The 27,251-nt window shown below is 42.8% G+C and overlaps 1 protein-coding gene across 1 annotated transcript; it reads left to right on the forward strand.

Moving 5' to 3' along the window:
- Window positions 1-26,309, forward strand: MMP2 (matrix metallopeptidase 2). Its single transcript, XM_070952661.1, has 13 exons — window positions 1-413; window positions 3,112-3,338; window positions 6,372-6,520; window positions 7,896-8,024; window positions 8,733-8,906; window positions 12,379-12,552; window positions 13,222-13,395; window positions 14,586-14,741; window positions 15,399-15,528; window positions 17,858-17,994; window positions 20,180-20,339; window positions 21,319-21,428; window positions 24,844-26,309. The coding sequence occupies exons 1-13, from the start codon at window positions 210-212 to the stop codon at window positions 24,945-24,947; spliced, it is 2,028 nt and encodes a 675-aa protein (XP_070808762.1). The 5' UTR covers window positions 1-209; the 3' UTR covers window positions 24,948-26,309.
- Window positions 26,310-27,251: the final 942 nt, after the last annotated feature.

A 27,251-nucleotide genomic window follows, 5' to 3' on the forward strand; every position in this document is an offset into this window, starting at 1 on the left:
TAGGAGCCTGCGCATCTGGGGATGTTTGAAAGCATACAAAGGAATTGCTGGAGCAAGCAGAAGTGGAAAAACCTCTCAAGAAGGAAGTGAAGATGTGCTCATAAAAAGAAAAAGGGGAAACAAAGAAGTTTTACAACTCAAATCTCTCTCCCCGAGGTATCTTGGACCGACCGAGGAGGACTAGAAGGAGGGAAGAAAAAGTGGAGAAGATGAAGGTGAACGTTTCTTTCAGGATTGTGGACTGCGTTTTCAAAATCCTCCTGCTGCTGCTCTCCATTTTAAATCCAGCTTCTGCACCTCCGCCGCCCACCTTAAGGCTCTCGGAAGAGGTCGCAGGCAGAGACCTCATCCCAGCACCCATCATTAAGTTTCCAGGTGACGTTTCCCCCAAAACAGACAAAGAACTGGCATTCGTAAGTTGAACATGTTGTTATTATTGTTGTTGAAATAGTCTTGCAATATTTGTGCAAGACTCCTTCCAAAGTTATAGACCAGAGACCAAAAAATTGTTGGCAGACCGACTGACTTCCTGGTCTCAGAAAAGCCTTTCTTTCTTTCTTTCTTTCTTTCTTTCTTTCTTTCTTTCTTTCTTTCTTTCTTTCTTTCTTTCTTTCTTTCTTTCTTTCTTTCTTTCTCTCTCTCTCTCTCTCTCTCTTCTCTCTCTGTCTTTCTGTTTCTTTCTTTCTTCTCTCCCACTCTCTCTTCTTTCTCTTTCTCTCTCTCTTTCCTTCCTTTCTTTCTTCTCACTCTTCTCTCTCTCTTCTCTCTCTATCTCTCTGTTTCTTTCTTTCTTCTCTCCCACTCTCTCCTTTCTCTCTCTCTCTGTCTCTCTTTCCTTCTTTCTTTCTTTCTTCTTTCTTTCTTTCTTTCTTTCTTTCTTTCTTTCTTTCTTTCTTTCTTTCTTTCTTTCTTTCTTTCTTTTTCTTCTTTCCTTCACCAAGGCAGAACAGTGTATTTTTGAACACTCTCACTCCAGAGTGAGAAATTTTCAGATTTCTGAGCCTTGAATAAACAAATCTGAAGCAAGCCCTACAGGTTTCTTTCAGGATGACCTACAATATGCTTGTAAGTTTTTGTTTTTGCTTTCTTTTATGTGCGTATAAAGTATAAGCTTTAAGAGTTGGGACTACCATCTGGATGATTTTCTTACTCTGTTTTTTTTCTTAACATATGATTTATGCATAGTCAGAGAGGCCCCCTTACTATTTAAAGCTTAATTTTTCAGCCAACTTGCTAACGAGTCTCAACTCTCATCTTGAAAGGCAGTAATTGCCCCTTAGGGCTCTGCCAGGGTTATGTTTTTAGCAAATCTGTTGGAAAGGGTGTGGGGGGGGTCTATAAAATGTTAGTTATTATAATTACAATTTCTCCTCTGCCTGTACAGTGATTCTTTAAAAGTTGACTGTCTAGAAAACACATTAGGAAGAACACGCTCCCGTGACTTAGTAGCCTGAGAGTTTATTTATTTATTTATTTATTTAGAAGATTTATATGGCTGCCCACTCACTCTGTGATTCTTGGGTGGCTTGCGAACAATTAAAAAAAAAACCCCAATATAAAAAAGAATAAAAATAATAAACCCGCAACAAAGAGTGGTTTACTTTGTCGTACAAATTCCTTTTTTTCTCTTGACCTTCGTCATGATACTGTATAACACTGCGGCCAAACTGCAGAATTCAAATCCTCATATCAATACAGGAGAATATTTGTAGGTCAGGAGTGAAATGAGAGTCCTTGGCGCTCTCTGAGTTTGGTTGTTTTCTTGCAGATGTTTCAATATACTAGCAGTAATGATGTTACCTAGTTTGGATAATGAAACATCTGCAAGAAAACAACCAAGTTCAAAGAGCACCAAGGACTCAACAGTCTCCTCCTCCTCCTCCTCCTCCTCCTCCTCCTCCTCCTCCTCCTCCTCCAACCTCACTCCCTTCTAGCACTGATGATGTTACTTAGTTGGGTAATGAAATGTCTGCAAGAAAACAAACTCAGAGAGCACCAAGGACCCCACAGCTGCCACCACCTCCTCCTCCTCCTCCTCCAACCTCACTCCCTTCTAGCACTGATCATATTACTTAGTTGGGTCATGAAATCTCTACAAGAAAACAACCAAACTCAGAGAGCACCAAGGAGCCCTCAAATCATGAGGGATGAAAGACTAACTCAAGACATGGTTGATACGAGCTTCTGTCCTTGTTCTCCAGGTACAGATTCAAAGCCTTTGACCTAGCTGTTATTCCAACCATAGATGACATCAAGGTGTCCTCATGTTATGGTCAAAAAGTAAAAAATGGCAGCCATGATGGAATGACTGAAGCTCTGCCTGTTTGGTTTGAGTTTGGGATTTTTTTGTGCACCACATTGGCTTCCCTCTTTACCATTTAACCATCCTCTAGGACACCCATCTACCATATTGTTATATGAAGCAATAGTTACATTGCCCAGCCTAGTTTTAATGTTGACGTCAACTTCCAAGATGGACAAATGATGACTTATTTAACCTGAAACATGCTGATCGTTTTTGACTTGATTCTTGTCCAGCCAATTAAGACCAAGACAAAGGCAGGATTAGGCAACCGTAGGTGTCAGCCCTGGAGGCCAACTTTTTTTTGGATCTTCAGGGCTGCCATATTTAATGCTGTGAGAAACTGGGAGAGGGATTGCATGGAGTGGTGGAGATATCTAGCCATAATAACATTCCTTTCTCTGAGAGTCAAGGACATTCAGCCCTGCACCTGGAATGGCATGACTGGGAGGCATCTCCAGTTGGAACAGTGCACTGATTGGCCCATGTGATGGACATGTGGGTGGAGGGGAAGGAATTTAGACTTTCTTTTGGGTGGGGAAAACCTGGAAGCTTTCCGATTTGGATTTTCCCAGATGTGCCAATATGACATCTCTAATAAAATGGAACTTTGAGGAACTTTTAGCCTTGGAGTTTTCTTTCGTTGGGGGTGTTTCTTGGAACCCTGACAGTAGGGCTGATCTTTGCTTTGGGGCCATCGTTTGAAAATTTTGATTTTTTCTTTGTTTGTTTTCAACAAGAGAGGTAGCCGCTAAGATCCATTGCTTTCTTTCCATGTTCACTGCCCATCTTTTTCTTCTCTCCAAAAGCAATACCTCAACAAGTATTATGGATGTCCCAAAGATAATTGCAACCTACTCGTCCTGAAGGACACTTTGAAGAACATGCAGAAGTTCTTTGGGCTTCCTCAGAGTGGAGAACTGGACCAAAACACTATAGAAACCATGAAAAAACCAAGGTGTGGCAACCCGGATGTGGCCAATTATAATTTCTTCCCCAGGAAACCAAAATGGGAGAAAAACCTTGTCACGTACAGGTAGGTACCAAACTGGCACAATGTCTTTTGAAAACGATTACCCTAAGAAGGAGAACCTTTTTTAGTTGTTCAAACCACTTGGAGGAGAAAGAGCATCAGCTTTCAGAGGAACTTCCATCTCCAAATCTAGTTGTTGAGGTTGGCTTGGTTGAGGTTGAAAGGGCTTCTTGAAGGTCCAGTATTTGTTTCCTCCACTGGTCTTATGTTCGCAACTGCCCAGCAAGAAACCAGTAAAAAATTAAAGGATTCTACTCTATTGTTCATTCTTCTCAGAGTTTTTAGAGGAAGACAGCATCACTCAAAGAATTAACATTGATGTGACAGCCCATAAATCTATAGGTCCGTGATGGCAAACCTATAGCATGCGTGCGGTGGCCAGTTGCTCTTCCGGGTTTCATTGCACGCATACGCAGCGGCTAGTTGGTCTGGCACACATGCATGCAGTGGCCAGTTGCTCTTCCGGGTTTCGTTGCATGCATACACAGCAGCCAGCTGGTCCGGCATGCATTCATGCAGTGGCCAGTTGTTCTTCTGAGTTTTGTTGCGTGCATACGTGGCGGCCAGCTAGTCTGGCACGCATGCATGCAGTGGCCAGCTGCTCTCTTCTGGCTCCGACGCTCGCAGGGGCTCCAGGTTCAACACTCAGTGCCAAAAAGGTTAGCCATCACTGCTATAGGTCAATGTAGACTCTATGCAAAGGGTTGGCAGAAATCTTTGCAGCTTTCCTGGCAGGAAGTGGTTTGTCATTGCCTTTTTCATAGGGAAGAGAGAAAGTGACTGGCCCAATGCAGCTGGCTTCGTGCTGAGGCAGGACTAGAATTCATGGTCTCCAGGTTTCTAGCCAGGTGCCTTTACACTACAAACTGGGCTCTCTCTTTAACCGGTGCATAGAACTGGATTACCAAAATGTGGTCAAAGAGAAAAATGTCCCATTTTTCTACAGGACCCAATTTTACCCATCTTTGGCTGCATCCGTTTCTTTGGTATGCTTAAAAAAACAGCAAGTAATTCCAATCCAAAGTAATCTGTGAATTCTTGGTTTACAGAATTACGGATGGAAACTAATCAAGGAGAGAAGCAACCTAGAATTAAGGAGAAATTTCCGACAGTTAGAACAATTAACCGGTGGAACAACTTGCCTCTAGAAGTTGTGAATGCTCCAACACTGGAAGTTTTTAAGAAGATGTTGGATAACCATTTGTCTGAAGTGGCGTAGGGTTTCCTGTCTAAGCAGGGGGTTGGACTAGAAGACCTCCAAGGTCCCTTCCAACTCTCTTATTCTATGTTCTTATTCTATAGACTAGGTCTTTCCACAAACTCTAGAGGAGTCAAGGGGTCCTCCATGCTACAGAGGGACAACCTTGTCCTTCCACCAACTGTTCTTTAAGAAAAGAGCCGTCTTCCTATTTGAAAGCTTGCAAGCATCCTTCCAGAACGGTCATTTTTAAGAGTAGAATGTCTCTTTTTTTGCTGTTCTTTAAGGGGGAAAAAAATCAAAACCTAAAACTTGCATTCCGTTGAACTCCATGGAACAGCACACCACAGGCTCCTGTGTGTCTGCCTTTCTCTTCTCAGAACTTTTGATTTGGCACTTTGAGCTGGAGATGATATTAATCCCACAGCCGTGTTGTGTCTGCAGCAGCAAAACTGAGCAGAAATCACAGGGTGACTAGGACAGGAGATATTTGAAATGGCTCTTCGTAGACTATGGGTTGCACAAGGTTCAGGCAGAAGAAATATACTTTTTTTTTAAAAAAAAAAATCCATCTCGGTTTCAGCTGGAGATTACTGTTTACAAGCTTCCTCCTTTTCTGCACCTCATTCAGATGACTTGGCTGGCCAGGAATTAGCTGTGGAACAAAAGCAAATTGGCTAGCGGATTTGGGAGTCAATCCAATGAAACAAGAGTTTCGTATAGAACACATAGCCAACAAGGATTGGCTTTGCAAGGATTTTTCTTGTGTTTGCTTGAAAAGAGGGTTAAATTTTAGGATGCATAAAGTTATTCCAAGCTGGCTTGTCAAGCTTTGCAGATCCCAGTCAATCCAAGATGATTCAGCAGATAAATTTACAAGCACAGGTATTGGAGGATTAGAAGTTTGCAAGAATGCAAATTCCTCCTCCCCTCCCTGCCCCCTCCCCCAAAGGAAGAGTGGTAAATGATTCCATTCACCATCAGAAGGTTTTTTTAAAAAAATAGAACAGAAGGAGGAGTGGGGGAGGGAGAAGGAAAAAAAAACAGGGAGAAAGGGAGTGAAAGGGAAGGAGACGAAGAAAGGGAGGAGGAGGAGGAGGAGAAGGAGAAGGAAAGGAAGGGAGATGGAGGCAATGAGAAGAAGGAAGAGAAATGGAGAAGGAGAAGGGAGATAGGGAAAAGAGATGGAGATGGAGAGGAGGAGATGGGAGGGAGGGAGGGAGGAAAAGGGAGACAGGAAGGAAGAGGAGAGTGAAGGGAAAGGAGATGGAGACAAGGAGGAGAAGAAGGAAGGGCAATCGAGAAGGAGAAGAGAGAGGGAGATAAGGAAAGGAAGAAGGAAAGTGAAGGGAAAGGAGATGGAGAGAAGAAGTAAGGAAGATGGAGACAGGAAAGCAGAGAGTGAAGGGAAGGAGATGGAGATAAAGAGAAGGAACAGCTTTGGAAATTAATTCCCATTCTGCATCTGCTGGTGCTATCTGCTGACTCTGGCCCAGAAAAAAAATACAGCATTAAATGAACGGGTTTGTATGCAGGATTAAGCATATGAGGTCTATCACAAAGATAGAGAACCTGAGGACCTCCCCATGTGTTAAACTACTCTTCTCAGCCTTTCTCCTGTCTGGCTATGTTAGGGAGAGTTATCGAGAACTATAATTCTGCAGTAACAAAGTGGGTCTCCTCCAGGGCTGGAGCCCAAGAGGACAGATGAAATCATGTCTGGTGCCATCCAATGGCCGTCCAGCTTTTGTGTAGCCCAGAGGAGACAGACTTTTGAGTCAGAGGTCTGTATCTTTGCTGACAATCATCATCATCATCATCATTATTTTTGTCTTAAGAATTCTAGGCTATACCCCAGATCTGGATTCTGAAACGGTTGATGATGCGTTTGCCCAAGCCTTCAAAGTCTGGAGTGATGTCACGCCGCTGGAATTCTCCCGAATTCATGATGGAGAGGCAGATATCATGATCAATTTTGGACGATGGGGTATGCACATAATAATACCAGTGGTGGGATTCAGCCGATTCAGGCCAGTTCGTGCGAACCGGTAGTTAAATTGCTGACTGACCACGCCCCTTCCTGCCCTACCCATTCCAGGAGTCCCCACACACCCCATTTTGACTCCCAGGTAAGTGCAGGGAGGCTTCCTAGGCCCAAAATGGAGCACGGGGAGGGCGGTGCACACCCCCCACCCCCGTGGCCCATTTTCACTCCCAGGAGGCTTCAGGGAGGCCTCCTAGGCCCAAAATGGGGCACGGGGGGGACCATCCCCCTGCAGCCCATTTTTACTCCCAGGGGGGTTTAGGAGGCCAAGTGCTGCCTGTCACACACCCCTGGCCACACCCACCAAGCCACGCCCACAGAACCGCTAGTAAAAAAATTTGAATCCCACCACTGAATAATACAGTGTATCAGTTCCTACTTTGGTTTCTTGGTTGAGTTGAGTTGATTTGAGTTTCACCTGGGTTTTACTCCAGTGAGTAAGAAGCCCAGTATAAAGACCAACCACCTCTAATGGGTGTGTGATTCAAATGGCTCCAAATGAAACCTTGGATGGTGTCAAAGAAGCCACAGGCAACCTCAGGAGCCCTGCCAGCCATGGAAAAGTGCCAGGACCTCTCTATTCAAAGAGAAAAAAAATCTGTAAAATAGAAGAGATCTCAAAAAGGGTTCTGTGCCCAAGGAGACAATGGAAACTTGCAACAATTGGATTCCTTAATCGCCAATAGTCAAAGGAAGGGATGGCTTCTCTTAATCCTAGAAAGAAATAAGATCAAAAATAAGGAAGTCCCAACTCTCTCAAGATCTTGGGAAGCTAACTTGTTTACTGGACTCAGGAACCACAGTCTGGATTAAAGGACGTTTTGCCCAATCCTCCCAAATCCAGTTTGTCTAACCTACCCTTCTGCTCCCAAAGCTGCTTTCCCAAGAGGCAACTGGACTTTCTGGTTTTTCTTTGAAGATATTTCGCTTCTTATCCCAGAAGCTTCTTCAGCTCTGACTGGATGGTGGGCAAGAATTGAAGAAGCTTTTGGGATGAGAAGTGAAACATCTTCAAAGAGAAACCAGAAAGTCCAGTTGCCTCTTGAAAAAGCACCTTTGGGACAACCATGACCTGGAGGACGGAGAATCTCCAAAGACATTTACCCTTCTACTCAAGAGTTTAAGAGGGTATGGGTATGTATATTGCTAATCCATAACCTTTTGTGGTAGTAAGATTGCATTTTATTCATCCCTCGCTCCGATATAAGCCTCAGATTTCACCCAACAGCAGAAATAATGCTTAAATTAGCACTCCTGCCCCAAACGTGTCCTGATGCCAGGATCTGATGCCGTTTTGCTTTTGTTCCTTCTTCTGCAGAGCATGGGGATGGGTATCCTTTTGATGGTAAGGATGGTCTTCTGGCCCACGCTTTTGCTCCTGGACCAGGCGTTGGAGGTGATTCTCATTTTGATGACGACGAATTTTGGACTTTGGGTGAAGGCCAAGGTAAGACAGCTGTTTTCACTTCAGAGCCTACTCAAGGGTCATTGGCTGCTATTGTAGTTTTTTTGTTGTGGTCCGCCAGTGCCCTGTGGAGCTGGCAGCAGAGTTGGACAGTGAGGAGGTTGGGGAGGAACACGGGCCAGTCCTGGGGTCTGGGGAAGGCTCGAACGAGGGCTTCTGTGTCGGAGGCAGAGAAAGGGCCATCTGGGAGGTACGTGCTACCTCCAGAGCCTCCAGAGTTGGACCTCAGCGAGGCAGAGGAACAGGGGGAGCCTGTGCCCAGTGCGCGCATGCGCAAAGCTGCCAGAAGGCAAGAACAGTTAAAACAAAAGGGATGACTCGGGAGTAAGGCTTGGAGATGATTGGCCCCTCCCATAAGACTTAAAAGAGGAGCAAAGGCACGTGGGCCCTTTGCAGGAAGCAACATTGTTAATTCTGTGCAGTTTAAAGTCTGAAGCTCTGTTTGATTCTGGACTCCATGTGGCTTTGCCAGTTAGGTCTTTGGCAGCGTGTCAAGGGAGATAAAGGTGGGTGATTATCAGCCTTATCCCAAAGGACTCTTTGCAACTATTTGGGACTCATCTGTGAATGAACAGAATTCACAGCCGTTGAAATAAAAGAGGTTTCTGAGATTACTCGTGTGTTTTACTGACTCAGGAAGCCTAGGTCAGAACAGTTCTGCTGATGAATCCTCTGTCCTCTCCTTTCTAGTGGTCAGGGTGAAATACGGCAACGCGGATGGAGAGTTTTGCAAATTCCCCTTCCTATTTAGCGAGAAGGAATACAACAGCTGCACTGATGCAGGACGAAGCGATGGGTTTCTGTGGTGTTCGACCACCTACAACTTTGATACAGATGGCAAATATGGATTCTGCCCCCATGAATGTAAGTCGAAGGGTGGCTGTGGAGCTTTAAGGAGGCTGCTTTAATCGGGTATTGGCTTATGGTCTCATGACAGGGTAGATGCGAACCATTGAATCTTCTCAACCTTCGTGTGTGTTGGTTTCCATAAATTCATTTGATCTCTCAAGGGACAAGGGCAGAGGTGAAATTCAGAAGGTTCTGACAGGTTTTGGAGAACTGGTAGCAGAAATTTTGAGTAGTTCGGAGAACCGGCAAATATCACCTCTGGCTGGCCTCAGAGTGGGGTGGGAATGGAGATTTTGCAATATCCTTCCCCCAGGAGTGGGGTGGGAATGGGGATTTTGCAGTATCCTTCCCCTGCCATGCCCACCAAACCCCACCACACCCACCAAGCCACGTCCACAGAACTGGTAGTAAAAAAAATTGAATTCCACCACTGGACAATGGTCTCACCATTGGGTGAGGGGATTAAAATAAAGAGCCAGGATGTTGAGGAGGAGCTGCAAAACACCACTGGATTCAAAAGTTCAGGGAAATTGATGATGTGATACCATGGTTCCTTCACTGCAACAGAGAGGTTGACAAAGCCAATGAGTTCATGAGTGGGCAGGAAACCAGAATCCCTGCCAAGTGAGAACCATCTAATTCCAAACGCCAGTTTTATTACTGCAGTAATTTCTCCCTACCGGGCATTTATCGTATGCTCGGCTACCATCAAAGAGAAACAATAGTAAGCAAATGTCCATTTCCCCTGAATGAAGTCAAATGTATATGTCCCAGGATAATGGTGCAGCAGGATCCAATCTGGGTCAAGCACCAGAACCAGAGATGTAGTCTTCCAAACTTTTGGATTCATGCTGGAGACCATCCTCAGAGAACTTCTCTTTCACCAGAATGGAGAGAGAGAGACGTTGTCAGGGTTCCAAGTAACACCCCCAACGAAATCAAACTCCGAGGCTTGAAATTCCTCAAAGCTAATTTTTATTAGAGATGTCACATTGGCACATCTGGGAAAACCTGAATCTGAGAGCTTCCGGGTTTTCCTCACCCCCCAAAAAAGTTCAAGTCCTTGCCCATCACCCCACATGTCCATCAAACAAACCAATCAGGTACCCTCTGGAACAGAAGATACCTCCCCAGTCTTCTCAGCACAGCTGCAGGGCAAAGTGGCCTTGACTTTCTGGAAAGAATGTTATTTTGACTACATATCATCTTCACTCCAGACAATCCCCCCTCCCATTTTCCCACAGTAGAATTTGTGGCAGGCCTGAAGGGTCAAAGGTAAAAGATCTCTCTTTCTGTCTTTCCCTACCCTACCCAACCCAACCCTTCTTCAGTAATCCCTTCCCTTCTTCATCAATTCCCTTTTTAAAGAACTATCATGGTAAACGTAACAATAAATCAGTCCCTCGATCCAATTTTTTTTTATCACAACACTCATCATTTCCAGCTACCATGGCTAATTCCCATGAATGATGTCATCGCTCGTAATGTATTACTGGTTACAATTCTAGTGTCTCAGCTTTGACTCTTTGATTTGCGTTTGATAGGAAAGCAGGATTTAAGGACCATAAATCGTATATATAAAAACAAAATCTGTGTGTCTCAATATTTCCCCAACCTCCCTCTAACTTTTGACGTAGCTGTTGAGAAGCGGATATAATAAAAGCCATTGAAACGGCAGCTGGTCTGAATGTAAATGTAGATATTTTGACGTTATTGGCAGAGAGGAAAAACAAGCCCTATCTCTCTGCAAATCTTATAAATACATACATCCTTGAGAAAGTGTTTGTCTTGAAATTCACCAGGAAGGAAGGACCCTTATTTAATCCGTACTGTTCTTTCCTTGCCTATTTTGTTTTACATCTTGCGGCTGTGATGATCTGTCCTTTGTGCCCGTTACTTTAGAACTAAACTTGGAAATGCTTGTTAAGCAGGGAATGAAGACAGAAAGAAGACTTTTCTTTCATGGATCAATATTTTGGGGAACCTCCCAAAACTCACTGCCCTTGAGAATGGCGAAACAGGGAAATTCTGCGAACAACCTTTGAGAGCCTCTGTCCTTTGGGAATTGGGATCCTGCCTTCCAGCATTGTTCCCCCATTGAATAGTCTTAGATTCTCTTTTTAATTATTGTTATTCCAGTGCTAACGTTGTCTCTGCTATCAAAACTGCAGAAGCTGCTAAAGAGAATTGTGGAAAAAACAGAGGATTTGGAAACCTTTGGTGGCTGTGCTCACCAAACAGAAAACAGCCTTCTTTGGACATGGAGGCAATGATTATTTCCAGCAACACTACATTAACTTTCCATACTGTTTTTTTTTTCTCCTAAATTGTCAGTGGTTAAGCTAATAAGATATGTTGTTAAAAGGCCAACATTGGCCGAGTTTATAGCCCAAAGCTGCTTCCCCAGTAAATGAATATGCCTGTCTTAGCAGCCTCCATTCCCTTTTCATTCTCCAAAGAAAAGCTGTTTTAAAGGCAGTCTTGGAACTCCGATGCTGGCTGCATCCAGACGTGCATTTTAACTAGCGTTTCTGGAATGGTCTTCTGAACAAACAAGAAACGTGGCTGGAAGGCTAAAGGAAACTCATTCTCAAATCACTGAGTCAATGAATGACATCTGTTGCAACTTAACCAGCCACAACAGGTTGTGGTGGGTGGATGTAACACAATTAGCTTCAAGTTTTTTGGGGAAAAAAACCTGGATATTGACTAAAGCAATGATGGCAAACTTTTTCGGCATGGAAGGCCCAAACCGGAATGCCTCTGCATGTGTGTGCACCGGAAATCTGAAGACAAGCTGGTCAATGCACATGCATGCGCTGGCCCGAAAATTGGCCCCAAAATGGCCTGAAAACAGCCTGGAAAATGGCCTGAAACCGGCCTGAAAAACAGCCTGAAAATGTCCTGAAAAATGTCCCAAAACAGCCAAAAAACAGCTCAAAGAAAAGTGTGTTTTTTACAGTTTTTGGCCATTTTGGGGGCCATTTTCAGGCCATTTTCTGGCACTCTGATGTACGGGCGGGTGGGCGGAGCCTTCTGCCACTGGCGCTACTGGATCGAGTGATCCAAATAGATCTGGCTGAATTTCACCACTTTTAATTGTACAGGGATGCAGTGGCTCAGTGACTAAGACGCTGAGCTTGTTGATCGAAAGGTCGGCAGTTCAGCGTTTTGAGTCCCTAGTGCCACGGAAAGGGGTGAGCTCCCGTGACTTGTCCCAGCTTCTGCCAACCTAGCAGTTCGAAAGCAGGTAAAAAATGCAAGTAGGAAAATAGGGACCACCTTTGGTGGGAAGGAAACAGTGTTCCATGCACCTTTGGCGTTGAGTCATGCCGGCCACATGACCACGGAGATGTCTTCGGACAGCGCTGGCTCTTCAGCTTTGAAACAGAGATGAGCACCGCCCCTTAGAGTCGGGAACGACTAGCACATATGTGCGATGGGAACCTTTACCTTTACCTTTAATTGTATGCCTCTTACCCTGCAGCTCTTTTCACCATGGGTGGAAACTCGGATGGGCAACCGTGCAAATTTCCCTTCCTGTTTGAGGGAAGATCCTTTGACAGCTGCACCACAGAAGGAAGACAAGATGGGTATAGATGGTGTGGCACTACCGAAGATTATGACCGGGATAAGAAATTTGGATTTTGTCCAGAGACAGGTAAGAAGATCTTTGGTACAACTGGCATGGGTTTGTTTGGAGGAAAAAAAAACATATACTACCTTTTTCTTCGGTGTCATCAGACCCAAATTATAGGCTTCTGGAAATCAAAGCGATAATTCATAATAATTACAACAAAACTTCTAAATGACCAAGCAAGAATTTGATAGTATACTATTAACTGCTCCTGCTTTTATTGATTTAGAAAAGAGTGCAGAGAAGAGCAAGAAAGATGATTTGGGGACTGGGGGCTAAAAATATATATATAAAGAACAGTTGCTGAAACTGGGTATGTCTAATTTGATGGAAAGAAAGACTAGGGGAGACATGATAGCAGTCTTCCAGTATTTGAGGGGCTGCCCCAAAGAAGAGGGAGTTAAGCTATTCTCCAAAGCACCTGAAGGCAGGACAAGAAGTAATGGGTGGAAACTAATCAAGGAGAGAAGCAACCTAGAACTAAGGAGAAATTTCCTGACAGTTAGAACAATTAATCAGTGGAACCACTTGCCTCCAGAAGTTGTGAATGCTCCAACACTGGAAGTTTTTAAGAAGATGTTGGATAACCATTTGTCTGAAGTGGTGTAGGGTATCCTGCCTAAGCAGGGGGTTGGACTAGAAGACCTCCAAGGTCCCTTCCAACACTGTTATTCTTTTTTTTTTTTAATGCAGCAATGTCTACCGTGGGTGGGAACTCTGAAGGACAGCCGTGTGTTTTTCCTTTTATATTCCTTGGGAATAAGTATGATTCTTGTACTACTTCGGGACGGCAAGATGGGAAGATGTGGTGTTCTACAACTAGTAACTACGATGAAGATCGCAAATGGGGATTTTGTCCGGATCAAGGTACAGATTTTTCTCCTTCTCTTCCTCCTCCTTGTAAATGTTACAGCATTTCTTCCAGTACTCCAAGGTATCAAAAACAAGGAATACACCACAGTTTTAATGGACCAAAATAAAGGTCAAAGAATCAAAAAACATAGTTCTTACAAAACAGCCTACCCTTGCGTTGTTTTCTATGTTTTCTTATGTTTCAAACCTAGCAAAATAGGCTAGAGTTTTAGGTTGCATTGCAACATGTCCTTGGTGAATCAAAACATTTCTCTTACAAGCTTCCCTCATTCTCAGAAGTATAACTGAGATCATCAAATGTTCAGAAACAATTGCAAAAACACTCCCCCCCCAAAACATCCTAAGAAACTCACAAATGAGTCAACTGTGAAGTTAACCATAAATCATTCCTTCTCACACAGTTTCCCAACAGCTGGATCGGGAATGTTTGAACATGACTGAAAAGTAGAGTTTAAATATCACATGTCTTTTGTCTTCGTAGTTAATTTGGATTTTACAGTACTCGGTATATTTCATGAACCCAGCTTTAGACACCTCTAAGTCTTAGTTTTTGACTTTGTACAAGTGACGCCAACTATAGTTTAGCAATAACAGTAGCACTTATATACCACTTTACAGTGCTTTATAGCCATATCTAAGTAGTTTACAGAGTCAGCCTATCGCCCCCAACAATCTGGGTCCTCATTTTACCGACCTTCTTTTTTTCTCAATTTTTAAAAATTAAACTATAAAGCATTATAAAATGCAAAATACAAAAGTAAATAAAAGGGCAGTGAGAGGGGAGAGAGAGAAGTGAGGAAAAGGTAGGGAAAAGAAAAGACCAAGAAGCACTGACTTCCATCTCTCTCTGTTGCAGTAGAATAAGGCATTAATATCAAATCACCGCTTTTTGTTTTTCCATAATAATACGAACAAGTCATTCCTATAAAGATCTATCAATCTAATCTGTAAAACCCAAAGTCAAAAGTTACATTCTTTTACACATCAAGCATGAAGTTCAGAAGCGGTTTCCATGTGGAAACAAAAGTTACTTATGTTCTTTTCTTTCATTGTGACATCTTCGGTCTTGGATGTCTTTAAAGCCCCAGAAAGTGCTTTTGTAAAATGGTTAGGTTGACTTCACAAAGAGATATGTATGGACAATATCATCCAGCAGTCATAAAAGCTGATTTATTTTCTTCCAGGGTACAGTCTGTTCTTGGTTGCCGCTCATGAATTTGGCCACGCAATGGGACTCGAACATTCTCAAGATCCTGGCGCGCTCATGGCCCCCATCTACACCTATACCAAGCACTTCCGTCTTTCTCAAGATGACATTCAAGGGATCCAAGAACTTTATGGTGACGTTTCCAGTTGGTTCAAACCTATCTGAAACATTTGAGTCCATATCAGGGGTGAAATGCTACCGGTTCGCTCCGGGGTGGGGGGGTTGGGAGGTCATGAGACTGGGTGGGCACCGCCCGAATCGGTAGTAAATAAATGCTTTAAAAAGTTTTTTAAAAAAGGTTCTGATATCACACCTGTGCCACACGATTATCAGAACTTCTTTTTTTTACTTTTTTAAAGCATTTTTTTACTACCGGTTCGGGCGAATAGGTAGTTAAAAAATGCTTTAAAAAGTAAAAAAAAAAAGTTGGCCACGCCCACCCAGTCACATGACACCCCCCCAAACAAGCCACGGCCAACAAGCCACACCCACAGAACTGGTAGCAAAAAGATTTACATTTCACCACTGGTCCATAGCATGATTAATCTTATTGCTCAAGCTTTTCCAGGAGAACCTGAAATGGTAGAATAATTGTGGCGAACCGTTTGAAGAAAACCAGATGCCCTGTTCTCTTTCTTTACCTCTTTTATCTAACCCCCCCTTTTTTTTTGCATTACGGGTGGGGGAGAGAAAAGGCAGAATGAAGGAATCCTGATATTGCTTCTCTTTCTGATTTCTAAGCTTAAAAGAAGAACGTCCAGATCATTGTTGACTTTTCCTTGATTTGTAGGGGGTTCTACTGATGTTGGACCAGGACCAAAGCCAACTCTTGGACCTGTCACTCCTGAACTTTGTGGCCAAGATCTTGTCTTTGATGCCGTGGCTCAAATTAGGGGCGAGATCTTTTTCTTCAAAGACAGGTGAGTGGTGGGGGAACCAGAGAAGGATCTATTCGATATTTATCTCTTCCTTTACTCTCCAGAAAACGAGGGAAGGTCACTGCTTTTTCCCCCACACTTTTCTGTGGCCGGAAACATGCTTTACATGCTGGTTGTCTGGTCTGTAGCCTTCCCTTCTGTCTCACAAGGCCATTCTCACATACTGTTACGGGTAGTTCTACCATTCATTTAGTGACTGTTACAATGTTACAACGGCACTGAAAAAAGTGACTTGGGACCATTTTTCACCCACCTGTTGTAGCCTCTCCATGGTCACATGATCAAAATTCAGATGCTTGGCAACTGACTCATATTTATGACGGATGCAGTGTCCCAGGGTCACGTGATTCCCTTTTGTGACCTATTGACGAGCACAAGTCAATGGGGAAGCCAGATTCACTGAACAACCGTGTTGCTAACTTAACAACTGGGGTGATTCACTTAACAACTGTGGGAAGAAAGGTCGTAAAATAGAGCAAAGCCCACTTAACAACCGTCTCACTTAGCTACAGAAATGTTGGGCTCCATTGTAATCATAAGTCAAGGTGTACCTGCGCAAGGAGCCACGCTTTGTGCGATAACAGCTGGGACTGAACCATGTTTTATTCTCTAATAAGAGCCAAAACAGTTGTGTTTGTAGTTATTTGGTTATTTGGGAGTACAGTTTAGGGAGTGGTATGGTGGCCTAATGGTGGAGCTCTTGTCTCACAATCAGGAGGCTGTGAGTTCGATCCTAAGTAGAGGCAGATATTTCTCTCTCTGGGCACAATGAGAATATATCTGCTGAACAAAACTCCGCATTAGTGACAGGAAGGGCATCCGGCCATTAAAACACTCTGCTAGCTCCATTCAGCTGTCCAGACTCCACCCCACAAGGGATTATGGTGTCATTAAATGAAAATGATGAGTTTAGTTTTGGATTCAAGGCAGTATAATAACACACGCAATGAAAAAGTGCTTACAAGAAACAACCAAGTTTAACATGTGAATCCGGACCGACGTGTTGAAAATGCCAACTGAGCTCGTGTTGCTGTTACCAGCTATAAAGCTGGGTGGTTTTTTCCTCCTCACACAACCGGAGAGCCAGCTCTCGTTTAAAAACAGGGAAAAAAAGAAAGATAATGCAACTAAAAAGCCTAATCTGACAAGCCATTTGCTCAACATCTATCAAATGGCAGCCTTGTCTGACTCTTTATACACTGGCGTTTCCAGACTTGCTGCTTGAGAAATGGGCCAGCTGGTTTCAGCTATTAGTTTTGGAGTTCTTTAAACAAAACGAACTGCTCATCAGAGATGGAGGGAGGGAGGGAGGGAGAGAGAGAGAAAAAAGAGATTACACAATAATGTTTTTATTAACATCCTGTCCCATAATTTCCTACATACTGCCGCTGAAATCAAACCAGAATTAAGTTGGTTTTTCTTTCTTTTTCTTTTTTTGTCATGTTCATAAATCGAAAGAGGATATCAGCTCAACAGCTTCCAAATTGCTCCTTTCATTTCCACTGATGAACAGTTTTAATGTTCCCGGGTTTCATTTACAGCCAAGCTGTTTTGATCGATGATTATTAGATTTGATCTTTTTCAGTTGCTACGATCATAATCTTCCAGAGTAATGGAATACAATACAAAGGTTGGCTTTTGCCGAACGCGTATCCATCTGTTCAGTGTACAGCGCAGGGGAAGGCTGAAAGAGTTTTAAGTGCCTTGTAAATCAGTTTATTTGCTAGGATAATTGAAGCACCCGCTATTCCATCTTTCTTTCTTGCTTGCTTGCTTGCTTTATTTTCTTATTTTTGTTGTTGTTGTTCTTTGCTAAGAATTAATGTGAGTGCTGGAGAAAATTGTTATAAATGGCAAACGTCTGGGTGCCACACATTAAAAAAATTCATGGGACAACCCCCACCAATAAAAGATTGATGCACTGAATAATAACAAAACCCTCCATAATTTAATGTTTATGTTATTAGTAGAATGCGAGCATTGGTGTGTGTGTGTGTGTGTGTGTGTGTGTGTGTGTGTGTGTGTGTGTGTTTGTTTGTGTGTGTGTGTCAGTAGTGGGTTTCACTTACGGTTGCTAGCGGTTTGGAACTCTGAGCGCTTGTGCGTGGCACTTCTGCGCATGAGCGGGGCATCCGTGATGACATCCTGGCAGGTGGGCGGAACCTCCCGCTGCCACTACCGGTTCGCCAAACCACAGCGAACTGGTAGAAACCTACCACTGGTGTGTGTGTGTGTGACACATGAATGCACTTTGCTCAGTTTGCATAAAAAGCACCTCTGCCAATAAAGTTGCTTGTCATTTTTTGGCTAGATTCTTCTGGAGAACAGCTAATGAACGGAGTCGTCCAACGGGACCTTTGCTCGTTGCTGTTTTTTGGTCTGACCTTCCAGAAAAAATTGACGCTGTCTATGAAGCCCCTCAAGAAGAGAAGTCAGTATTTTTTTCAGGTAAGATTTGGGCTGAAGTCATCTAAACACACATATGCAAACACGCACCTGGATTTCTGTAAAGCCAACTGCTCCAACTAGAAGAATAGAATAGAATAGAATTTTTTATTGGCCAAGTGTGATTGGACACACAAAGAATTTGTCTTGGTGCATATGCTCTCAGTGTACATAAAATAAAAGATACGTTCATCAAGAATCATAAAGTACAACACTTAATGATAGTCATAGGGAACAAATTAGCAATCAGGAAACAATATCAATATAAATCGTAAGGATACAAGCAACAAAGTTACAGTCATACAGTCATAAGTGGAAGGAGATGGGTGGTGGGAACGACAAGAAGATTAATAGTAGTGCAGACTTAGTAAACAGTTTGACAGTGTTGAGGGAATTAGTTGTTTAGCAGAGTGATGGTGTTCGGGGGGAAAACTGTCCTTGTGTCTAGTTGTTCTGGTGTGCAGTGCTCTATGGCATCATTTTGAGGGTAGGAGTTGAAACAGTTTATGTTCAGGATTTGAGGGGTTCTGTAGATATTTTCACAGCCCTCTTTTTGACTCGTGCAGTATCCAGGTCCTCAATGGAAGGCAGGTTGGTAGCCATTGTTTTTTCTGCAGTTCTAATTATCCTCTGAAGTCTGCGTCTGTCTTGTTGGGTTGCAGAGCCAAACCAGACAGTCATAGAAGTGCAGATGACAAACTTGATGTTCTTTAGAAGATTTGGCCTCCAGGATCCAAAATTTGTAGCCAGGAAGATGTTCTAATCTCACATTGTTGCTTAGTCCATGTTTATTTTATGTTAGGAAGAAGGAAGCAATTCATTTATTTAGTATGCCAATGCAAATTTTTCATTCAATTGCCCCATTTTTGAAGAAGCTGGAACGGATTTCCTGCAGAAGCTGTGAGTGATCCATCATTGGAGGATTTTAAGAAGAGATTGGAAGCCATTTATCTGGAATAGCATAGGTTCTCCTACCATGAGCAGGAGGTTGGACTAGAAGATCTCCAAGGTCCCTTCCAACTCTGTTATTTTGTATTCTGGTTTGACCAAAACATGGTTCTCTTTCAAAATTTGCCCTGTTTTGAATTTTGCAGGGCTGAGTTACAGTTAGAAACAGCCCAACCTTTCCCCATTTCCATATTTTAGAGAAAAAATATTTGCAAAAGAAAGGACAGGTTTTGTACCATAAACTATACAGTGAATTTTTTTTTTAAAAAAAGTATGTTGTTGAAACTGGCACAAAATTGCATTCACGTTTGAGTGCAGAGTGTTTTTATATGAAAAGAGACTTTTTGTATATGTTGGAGTGGTACGACATGCGACAAACCAAACATTTAACCAAAACGAGAAATGGAATCGAAATGAAACTTCCATCTCTTCGCAGACCATCTATTTTCACGCAGCCACGCCTGCTGATCTGGGAAATGATTTTCAGTGGTTGCCTCAGCCAAATAAAAATGAATAGCGATTTTTTTTTTTTTTGCTCTGATCTACTACACAACAACACAAGAGAGTGAAGGAAAATAAAATGAGTGGGGATGTAGAGAAATTTATTTATAGAACAGGGGGAAAACACTTGCAAAGTGATTTTTTCGTAGCTGAATGGCATTTTAATCCTTATAGTGTATCGTATTACATGATAACTGGATATAGTCTAAACATCTGATAAGTCCATAATTTATAGTCTCACTTCCTGTGGTTTTTTAGAAGGAACAAAGATTTAAATACTATTTATGTATTACTTATTAAATGTATAGGCCAGGAGTGAAATCCAGCAGGTTCTGACAGGTTCTGGAGAATCGGTAGTAGAAATTTTGAGCAGTTCGGAGAACCGGTAGCAGAAATTTTGAATAATTCAGAGAATTGACAAATACCACCTCTGGCTGGCCCCAGAGTGGGGCGGGAATGGGGATTTTGCAGTATCCTTCCCCCAGGAGTGGGGAGGGAATGGGGATTTCCCATTCCCAAACCAAGCAGGAGAACGCTTTCATACGTGATGCACAATTTTGTCACATGCAGGGGGTTAATTCTGAAATGGGAGTGTTTGGCCTGTCCCAATTTACCTCCCTAATTTACTTAATTTCGCTTCACTGCCTGAAATCCAAGACCCTTTGATTGAGAAAAACCTCTTTCTCCTTCCTCTTAATCTCAACAGAGATCATGACAATCTGATGCTTTATTTTCCTAGGAAATGAATACTGGATTTATACAGCCAGCACCTTGGAAAGAGGGTATCCAAAAAGACTTACCAGTCTCGGGCTGCCTCCTGACGTGCAACGTGTCAATGCTGTATTTAACTGGAGCAAAAACAAGAAGACTTACATTTTTGCAGGGGACAAATTTTGGAGGTAAGGAATCCTGCAACCCCAACGCTGGGATAGCGTAACAATGCTAGGCAGTTAGGAACATTGCACAGATTCACACACTCAGAGACATCACTAAAAAGCAGAGACATCACCCTGCCAACAAAAGTGCATATAGTCAAGGCTATGGTTTTCCCAGTTGCAATGTATGGCTGTGAAAGTACCAGAAGAAAGGCTGAGCACCAAAGAATTGAAGCTTTGAACTCTGGTGCTGGAGAAGACTCTTGCGAGTCCCTTGGACTGCAAGGCGATCCAACCGGTCAGTTCTAGAGGAGATCAACCCTAACTGCTCTTTAGAAGGCCAGATCCTGAAGAGGAAACTCAAATTGGCCACCTAATGAGAAGGAAGGACTCCATGGAGAAGAGCCTAATGCTGGGAATGATTGAGGGCAAAAGAAGAAGGGGACAGCAGAGAATGAGATGGCTGGATGGAGTCACTGAAGCAGTCGGTATGAGCTTAAATGGACTCTGGGGGATGGTAGAGGACAGGAAGGCCTGGAGGAACGTTGTCCATGGGGTCGCGATGGGTTGGACACGACTTTGCAACTAGCAACAAGCAACAAAACACCTGTTTGCTTGTCCAAGGAAATTCAGAAGTTAGAAGGTAGAATTCTTTATTGGCCAAGGGTGATTGGACACACACAAAAATTGTCTCCTCTGGTGCATAAGCTCTCAGTGTACATACAAGCAACAAGTGATAAAACATGACCATCATCATAAAATACAATCATCATATATCATAAGATCCAACAGTCGGCGATAGTCGTAGGATATACAGTAAATAAGCAATCAACATTGATCATAATAGGATACTAACTAAAAGGCAATCAACATCAATCATGAGGTACGAATAATAAAGATAGTCATAAGAAGCTAAGGAAATGGGCAATAGGACAGATGGAAAGATGAGAAGGATAACAAGTGAGGAAGGAATACGTCTTTTTTGTTCCTGTCTATTTTACAGATACAACGAAGTGAAGAAGAAAATGGATCCTGGCTTCCCTAAATTAATTGCAGATGCTTGGAATGGCGTCCCAGACAATTTAGATGCTGCCCTGGAAGTGAGCGGAAGTGGTAAGCTGCTATTTGTTTTCTAAGATATATATATCTTGTATGTGTGTGTGTGTATGTATAGATGTATATATATATACATACATACATACATACATACATACATACATACATACATACATACATCTATATATATATATACACATACACACAGTAGTGGCCAAAATTGTGAAAACCTTTTGGGAAAAGTGTATTTTTGAGGTTTGATGGCTAATAAGATCACTTTTTGGGGGGGAGTTTCAAGATAATCATATTCCACTGCTGGAATGGCCTGGGAATCCCAACTGAAAATCTGTGGAGCCGACTAAAGAAACTTGTTAGTCAGAAGCGACCCAGCAATAAAACCCAGTTAATAGAAGCCATCATTCAATCTTGGTTTCACATTATAACAGCTGCAGAACTAAAAGACTTGGTTCACTCCATGGGAAGACGTTGTAAGGCCGTAATTCATGCTAAAGGTTACTCAATGAAGTATTAACTGAAATGACTCATTTTTTCTACGTGTTTCACTTTTCTTCTTTATCCTGTATCTGCTATTCTAATAGCAAATCCTTCATAAAAGTTACTGCATTACCTTCTTGATTAAATTATCTTTCCGATGATATATAATTTTATGGCACGACTCTGAAAAAAAGTGGTGTTATTAGTTTAGAAAATACACTTTTCCCAAAAGGTTTCCACAATTGTGACCACTACTGTGTGTCTATATATATATATATATACACACACACACACACACACACACACACACACACACACACACTTCAGCCTGCTACTGCATTATTTTTGGAGACATTGCCTGCTGCCGTGGTCACTGAAAGGCCGACAGTTTTGGCAATCTGCCGGCTGCCACAGTAAATTTCTCTCTTCGGTGAAAATCTCCCACTGCTGTAAAGAAATTTAGGAAGGGTGACCTTTGCTGAACTTTGCTGGGCTGTCTGAATAACTCGTCTCCAGCAGAGTAATCCTAACCCCCTGTTTAATGCAGCCCAGATTCTGGTTAAGGAATCCTGCCTTTATTAGTAGATGTGTGGGGTGGGGGCAGGGAGAGAGACTGAGAGAGAGAAACCTCCTTTGAACTGAATCTCCTAAATGGCTGAGAACTTTTCACAGGGGTTGAGTTGGGAAAGAAGGATGGAAGCTCAAATTCAAGCTTTTAACCCTCTGTCTCCATCTTTTCCTTTTTTTAAAAAAATGGCATGCTTGAAAAAAGAAGGGAAGGAAAAAAAATATTTCCAGTAATATGATTCTTACTGGCCTCTGGAAAGTATAGGCTTCACTCAGTCAAGTTTTTACAGTTGCAACAGACCGATTCTGCTAAACCCTCATTTATGGATTACGTGTAGGGTTGGAGATGGCCTAGCCATCAATCATAGCAAAAAATCTCCCATTTTTTCCTCCCTGGGGCACAACTAATCAAAGATGCAGCTTTTATATCTTTTGTGGCCTCTACAGTCCATTTCCAGAATGGATTGGGAGAAAAACCTGAGCCCTTTTTTTTTTTTTTTGGTGATGGTTAGAGGAACTCAGAGATGTGGACAAAGCTGATATTTTAAATCATGTAAGTTTCTGCTGAACCGTATGCCCCAAATAGTCCTACTCATAAAGGGGCGACTTTCAACAAGCCACAAAAACAAGTTCCCAGAGCATGGGCTCCAGCACCAGCCCAAAAGCTTGGAAGAATAAACTTTTGCTCCTGGTGACCGAATCAGATTGGATTCTTCAATATTATCCCGGGGACGTGTATATTTACTTTCGTTCATGAGTCACCAAAACTTGATGTAACCTTTGAAATGATGGCCATTTGTAGTCCATCCTGGAGATAAGAGTGGGGCAGGGGGAAGTTTTTTCCAAAGTTTTTAAGGGAAAGAAAGTGGAAGTATGGTCTCCTTAAACATCTTTGTGGAACGTGAAGAAACTTGAGGGGCCAGATGGTGATTGAAGAGGAGTCACAGAGTTCCCTACGTTAGTTTTCACTAGAGTAGAGCTTGGTAGTTGATGGGGAACCCAACATCATCTTACCTCAATCTGTGATGTGTAAAATCATGGTAAGCCAAACCATGATTTATCTATCAACACAACAGTTGCTTATCTAGGTTCGCTATGAAGGTGAAGGTTCATTCTCCGAGCTTCCTGAATGTTTCGTTACCAGGCTAGGTAACAGCTTCAGTGGAGTTTCTGTGGAGGGGATATCAGTATTCTGTTTATAAGGGCTTCACGTGTGGGGGTATCAAGTGAGGGTCTTATGATGGTTCAGGTGTGACTCATCATTGAGTCTTGTGATGGGTCAGGGACATTGGGAAGTGAACTCAGTGGTGGGATTCTACCGGTTTGGATCAGTTCGGGCGAATCATTTGCTCCGACTTTCAGCCGTGAGCAAACCGGTTCTCTCTTTCTTTGAAGTGGGCCCGCCCACCTGCCCCTGCATTATACCGTATTTTTCGGAGTATAAGACGCACCAGAGTATAAGACGCAACTACCTTTTTTGGTGAGGAAAAGAAGAAAAAGAAATCTCCCTCTGCCTCTGAGCAATTTTGCCTCCTTGCAGCAAACAGCAAACAGCCTGCTTTACTTTCATTTTCATTTTCAGCATCGCTTGATTAGCACAAAGGGAAAAAAATCTGCTCCAGCAATTTTCTTCCTTGCAGCAAGCAGCAGAGGCCAAAACAGCTGAGAGCAAGATAGCTGAGAGTCAGGAGGCTGATCCAATCAACTTGTGCTAATTAGGCTGTGCTAAAGCTAAAAGGAGCTGTTTTTTCTTGCTGTTTGCTGTAAGGGCTTTGGCTTCTGCTGGGGGGCAGAAGCCAAAGGGTGGGGGCCAGTGGGTGGGTGGGGCTACATTCAGTATATGAGATGCACCTAAATTTTCACCCCCTTTTAGGGGGGAAAAAGGTGCGTCTTATACTAAAAAAAAAACTGTACATACCTATATTTCTGCTTCCGAAGCCCAGCTGATCGGGGTGGCAGAGTGAACTGCCACTCCTCAGCTGGTTTTCTTGCTCTCAGCAATACAGAAGTTCAATTTTCTACAAAGTGTGCACATGCAAAGTGCATGCTCAGAGAACCGGTTATTAAACCAGTAGATCCCACCACTGGATGAACTGCTGGTCGGGAGGGGGGTTGCGTGGGTTGGTTGATGGTCGATGCTGTCTCTGGTTGGCTGTGTGGTTGATTTGGATTCCTGGGGGGTTCACAGGCTGGTTGTAGGTCAATGTGTCTGTTGATGGAATTGCTTGTGGAGTGCCAGGCTTCGATGAACACACGAGAATGGTGGGTGGTAGGGTAGCCGATGGGTTTTGTGTTGCTCCAATCAAACCCAGCCACTGAGTTGACTCCCAGGTTATACAGACACCTGCTCTAGCGAGTCCCAGAACTGTGATTATATATATGCTTGCTAAAGGTTGTTTTCTCCTTGCAGGTCACAGCTACTTTTTCAAGGACTGGTACTACCTGAAAATGGAAGATCAAAGCTTAAAGATTGTGAAAGTCGGCAATGTGAAATCAGACTGGCTGGCTTGCTGAGCAAAGCGCCCCCTTTTCCTAACCAACCATTTATATCTGTTTTGATGTGTAAGAGTCCTATGCCTTACCCCACCATTAGAAATAGAGCTATATCCTAATTCAGGGGCTTGTCTGGTACCAGCCCAACCTATTCAATACCACTACTTGACACAACGGTTTCATCTGATAAAGGACAGTGACTTGGAAGCAAGTCCCATCAAATCCTTCCTTCTCAAAAGCCTTTAGAACTCAGAATTCCTAGATCTGACATTTCTTCTCCTTCCGTCTCAAAATTTAAGCTATATAGGCCTGATGTCATTGCTCAGTGTTCCAGATTGGCAAAGCTACTGCTAAGATATCGTCATGGCCATCTTGTTCTCATTTTTGAAAGCAATCATTAGCAAACCGTACGCAGAGATCAAAATATACCCCTAAATGTAGAAAGTTAGCACGCCAGGAAGTTGGTGGCTTCAACACATGCCAATCTTCTAAATTTAGAGAGAAGAAAAATGGAGGGTTTAGATTATTTTATTTTTTTTAACAGCCTGGAAGAATCAAGTCCAGCCATATACAGATCTTGTTCTTTCAAGTCAGGTTGGACATGAAATGAAATTATATACCAGCATCCCGAATCTTGAAAAAGTTCCAATTACAGAAGCTTTGAAAAGCCTTCAGGCCTTCCAACTTACCTGTAAGTCAACTATGGAAAGGAGAACTTTATATTCTGAATTTTGGCCTCTGAACTTTCCACATTTTCTTGGGGGCAGGGGGAATCTTATCAGTTTCGGTTCAGATTCGCCCAAAGGGGCCTGCTTTTTCCAAGAAGAGCTTTAAACTCTGCCGTTCCCGAGTGCTTCGTTTGTGATTCCCGTTTCTTTATCCACGGTGCTGCAAAAAAGGCCGAGGCAAGGCACAGGCTGCCTGGGGATATTGTGTTAAGCACTGAAACACGATGAAGTCACGGGGGAAGAAACTTGCTACAGGTATCCCTCGACTTATGATCAGAATTGAATCGCCAAAATTTACGTTGCTAAGCAAATTGGTTGTAAAGTGAGCTTTGTCCCATTCTATGACCTTTCTTGTCACCGTTAAGGGCATCATGGCAGTGGTCTAGTAACATGGTTGTTAAATGAATCGGGCTTCCCCCTTTAGTATGCTCGTCAGAAGGTCACAAAAATATGATTGCGTGATCCCGGGACATTGCAACTGTCATAAGTACATGCCAGTTGCCAAGCAGCCGAATTCTGATCACATGATCATGGGAATGCTGGAACAGTCGTGCAAAAAATGGCCATCAGTCACTTTTTTTTCTTCAGTGCCCTTGTAACTTCCAACGGTCACTAAACGAATGATGGTAAATCAAGGACTAAGTTTTTTTTTTTTTTTTTTTTAAAGAAAGGCATATCTTTACTTAAAACCAGCTATTTGCTTCATGCACTTTGCCTTCTACAGATCTTAAAAGAAACACAGATGGAGTGACCCATGAATTTGAAGTTGACATGTTGTAAGAAAGGCCAAGTTTTGAACGCTTCGTGTTTTATTTTTTCTTCTCTTTATTGTACCGGGATGGCTTCCTCTTCCTTCCTCTTTCTCGTCCGCCCATTTCCTCACGGTTAGATTTTAAAGCATCAGGCAATGCAAACCTTCCACTGTAGACCCCAATGGAGGGATGATGTTCATAGAAAAGGATTTTTAAGAAAAAAGAAAAGTGTACATACCAAAAATCAGTGTTACCAATAAAGGAAGAAAACCAAATCTTCTGTGAGTGTCCAGTTTCTTAAATGAGTTGAGAGGGGCTTGCAAAGGAGAGCTAATGTTCATCAAAGTGCTAGAATTATGCATGAAGGGTACACATTTGGATTGCAGATAAAATAAAAAGGGAAGGGAAGAGGAAGAAGGGGGTTCATTTTAGGAGAAATCCAGGCTAGTATTTTCTTGTGTGGGGTTTAATTTTGCTTAAAAATGCACAATGTTACAATCCTTGCCAGAATGCTGATGTTTTTTTGACTTTGAGTCAGTGGTGACTGCCTGGATACTGTAAGTCCTTGGCAGGACTTTGGAAGTGGTTTGCCATTACCTCCTTCCTAGGGCTGGGAGAGACTGCCTGGCCCAAGGTCAGCCAGCTGGCTTTTACGCCTAAGGCAGGACTAGAACTCACAGTTTCATGGTTTCTAGCCTGGTGCTTTCACCATTACACCAGACTGATACTCTGAAGTCTGAAGTTGGGGGCCAATGATTGAGTCTCTTACACCACTGGCAAAATCTTGATTGCAGGAGATGTAATTGGCCGAAGCTGGTACAGAATGTCTCAATTGATGAGATACA

The sequence above is a fragment of the Pituophis catenifer genome, unplaced genomic scaffold, assembly GCF_029215685.1.
Source record: "Pituophis catenifer annectens isolate HBS135680 unplaced genomic scaffold, rPitCat1.0.hap2 SCAF_13, whole genome shotgun sequence".
NCBI classification, from domain to species: Eukaryota; Metazoa; Chordata; class Lepidosauria; order Squamata; family Colubridae; genus Pituophis; species Pituophis catenifer.

Bases quoted from the DNA above. Each gene is read 5' to 3' on its own strand.
- MMP2 (XM_070952661.1), top strand. From the start codon at position 210: ATGAAGGTGAACGTTTCTTTCAGGATTGTGGACTGCGTTTTCAAAATC. The intron at 8,025-8,732 runs GTAAGACAGCTG...TCTCCTTTCTAG, and splicing joins GACTTTGGGTGAAGGCCAAG to TGGTCAGGGTGAAATACGGC. The intron at 17,995-20,179 runs GTAAGATTTGGG...TTATTTTCCTAG, and splicing joins GAAGTCAGTATTTTTTTCAG to GAAATGAATACTGGATTTAT.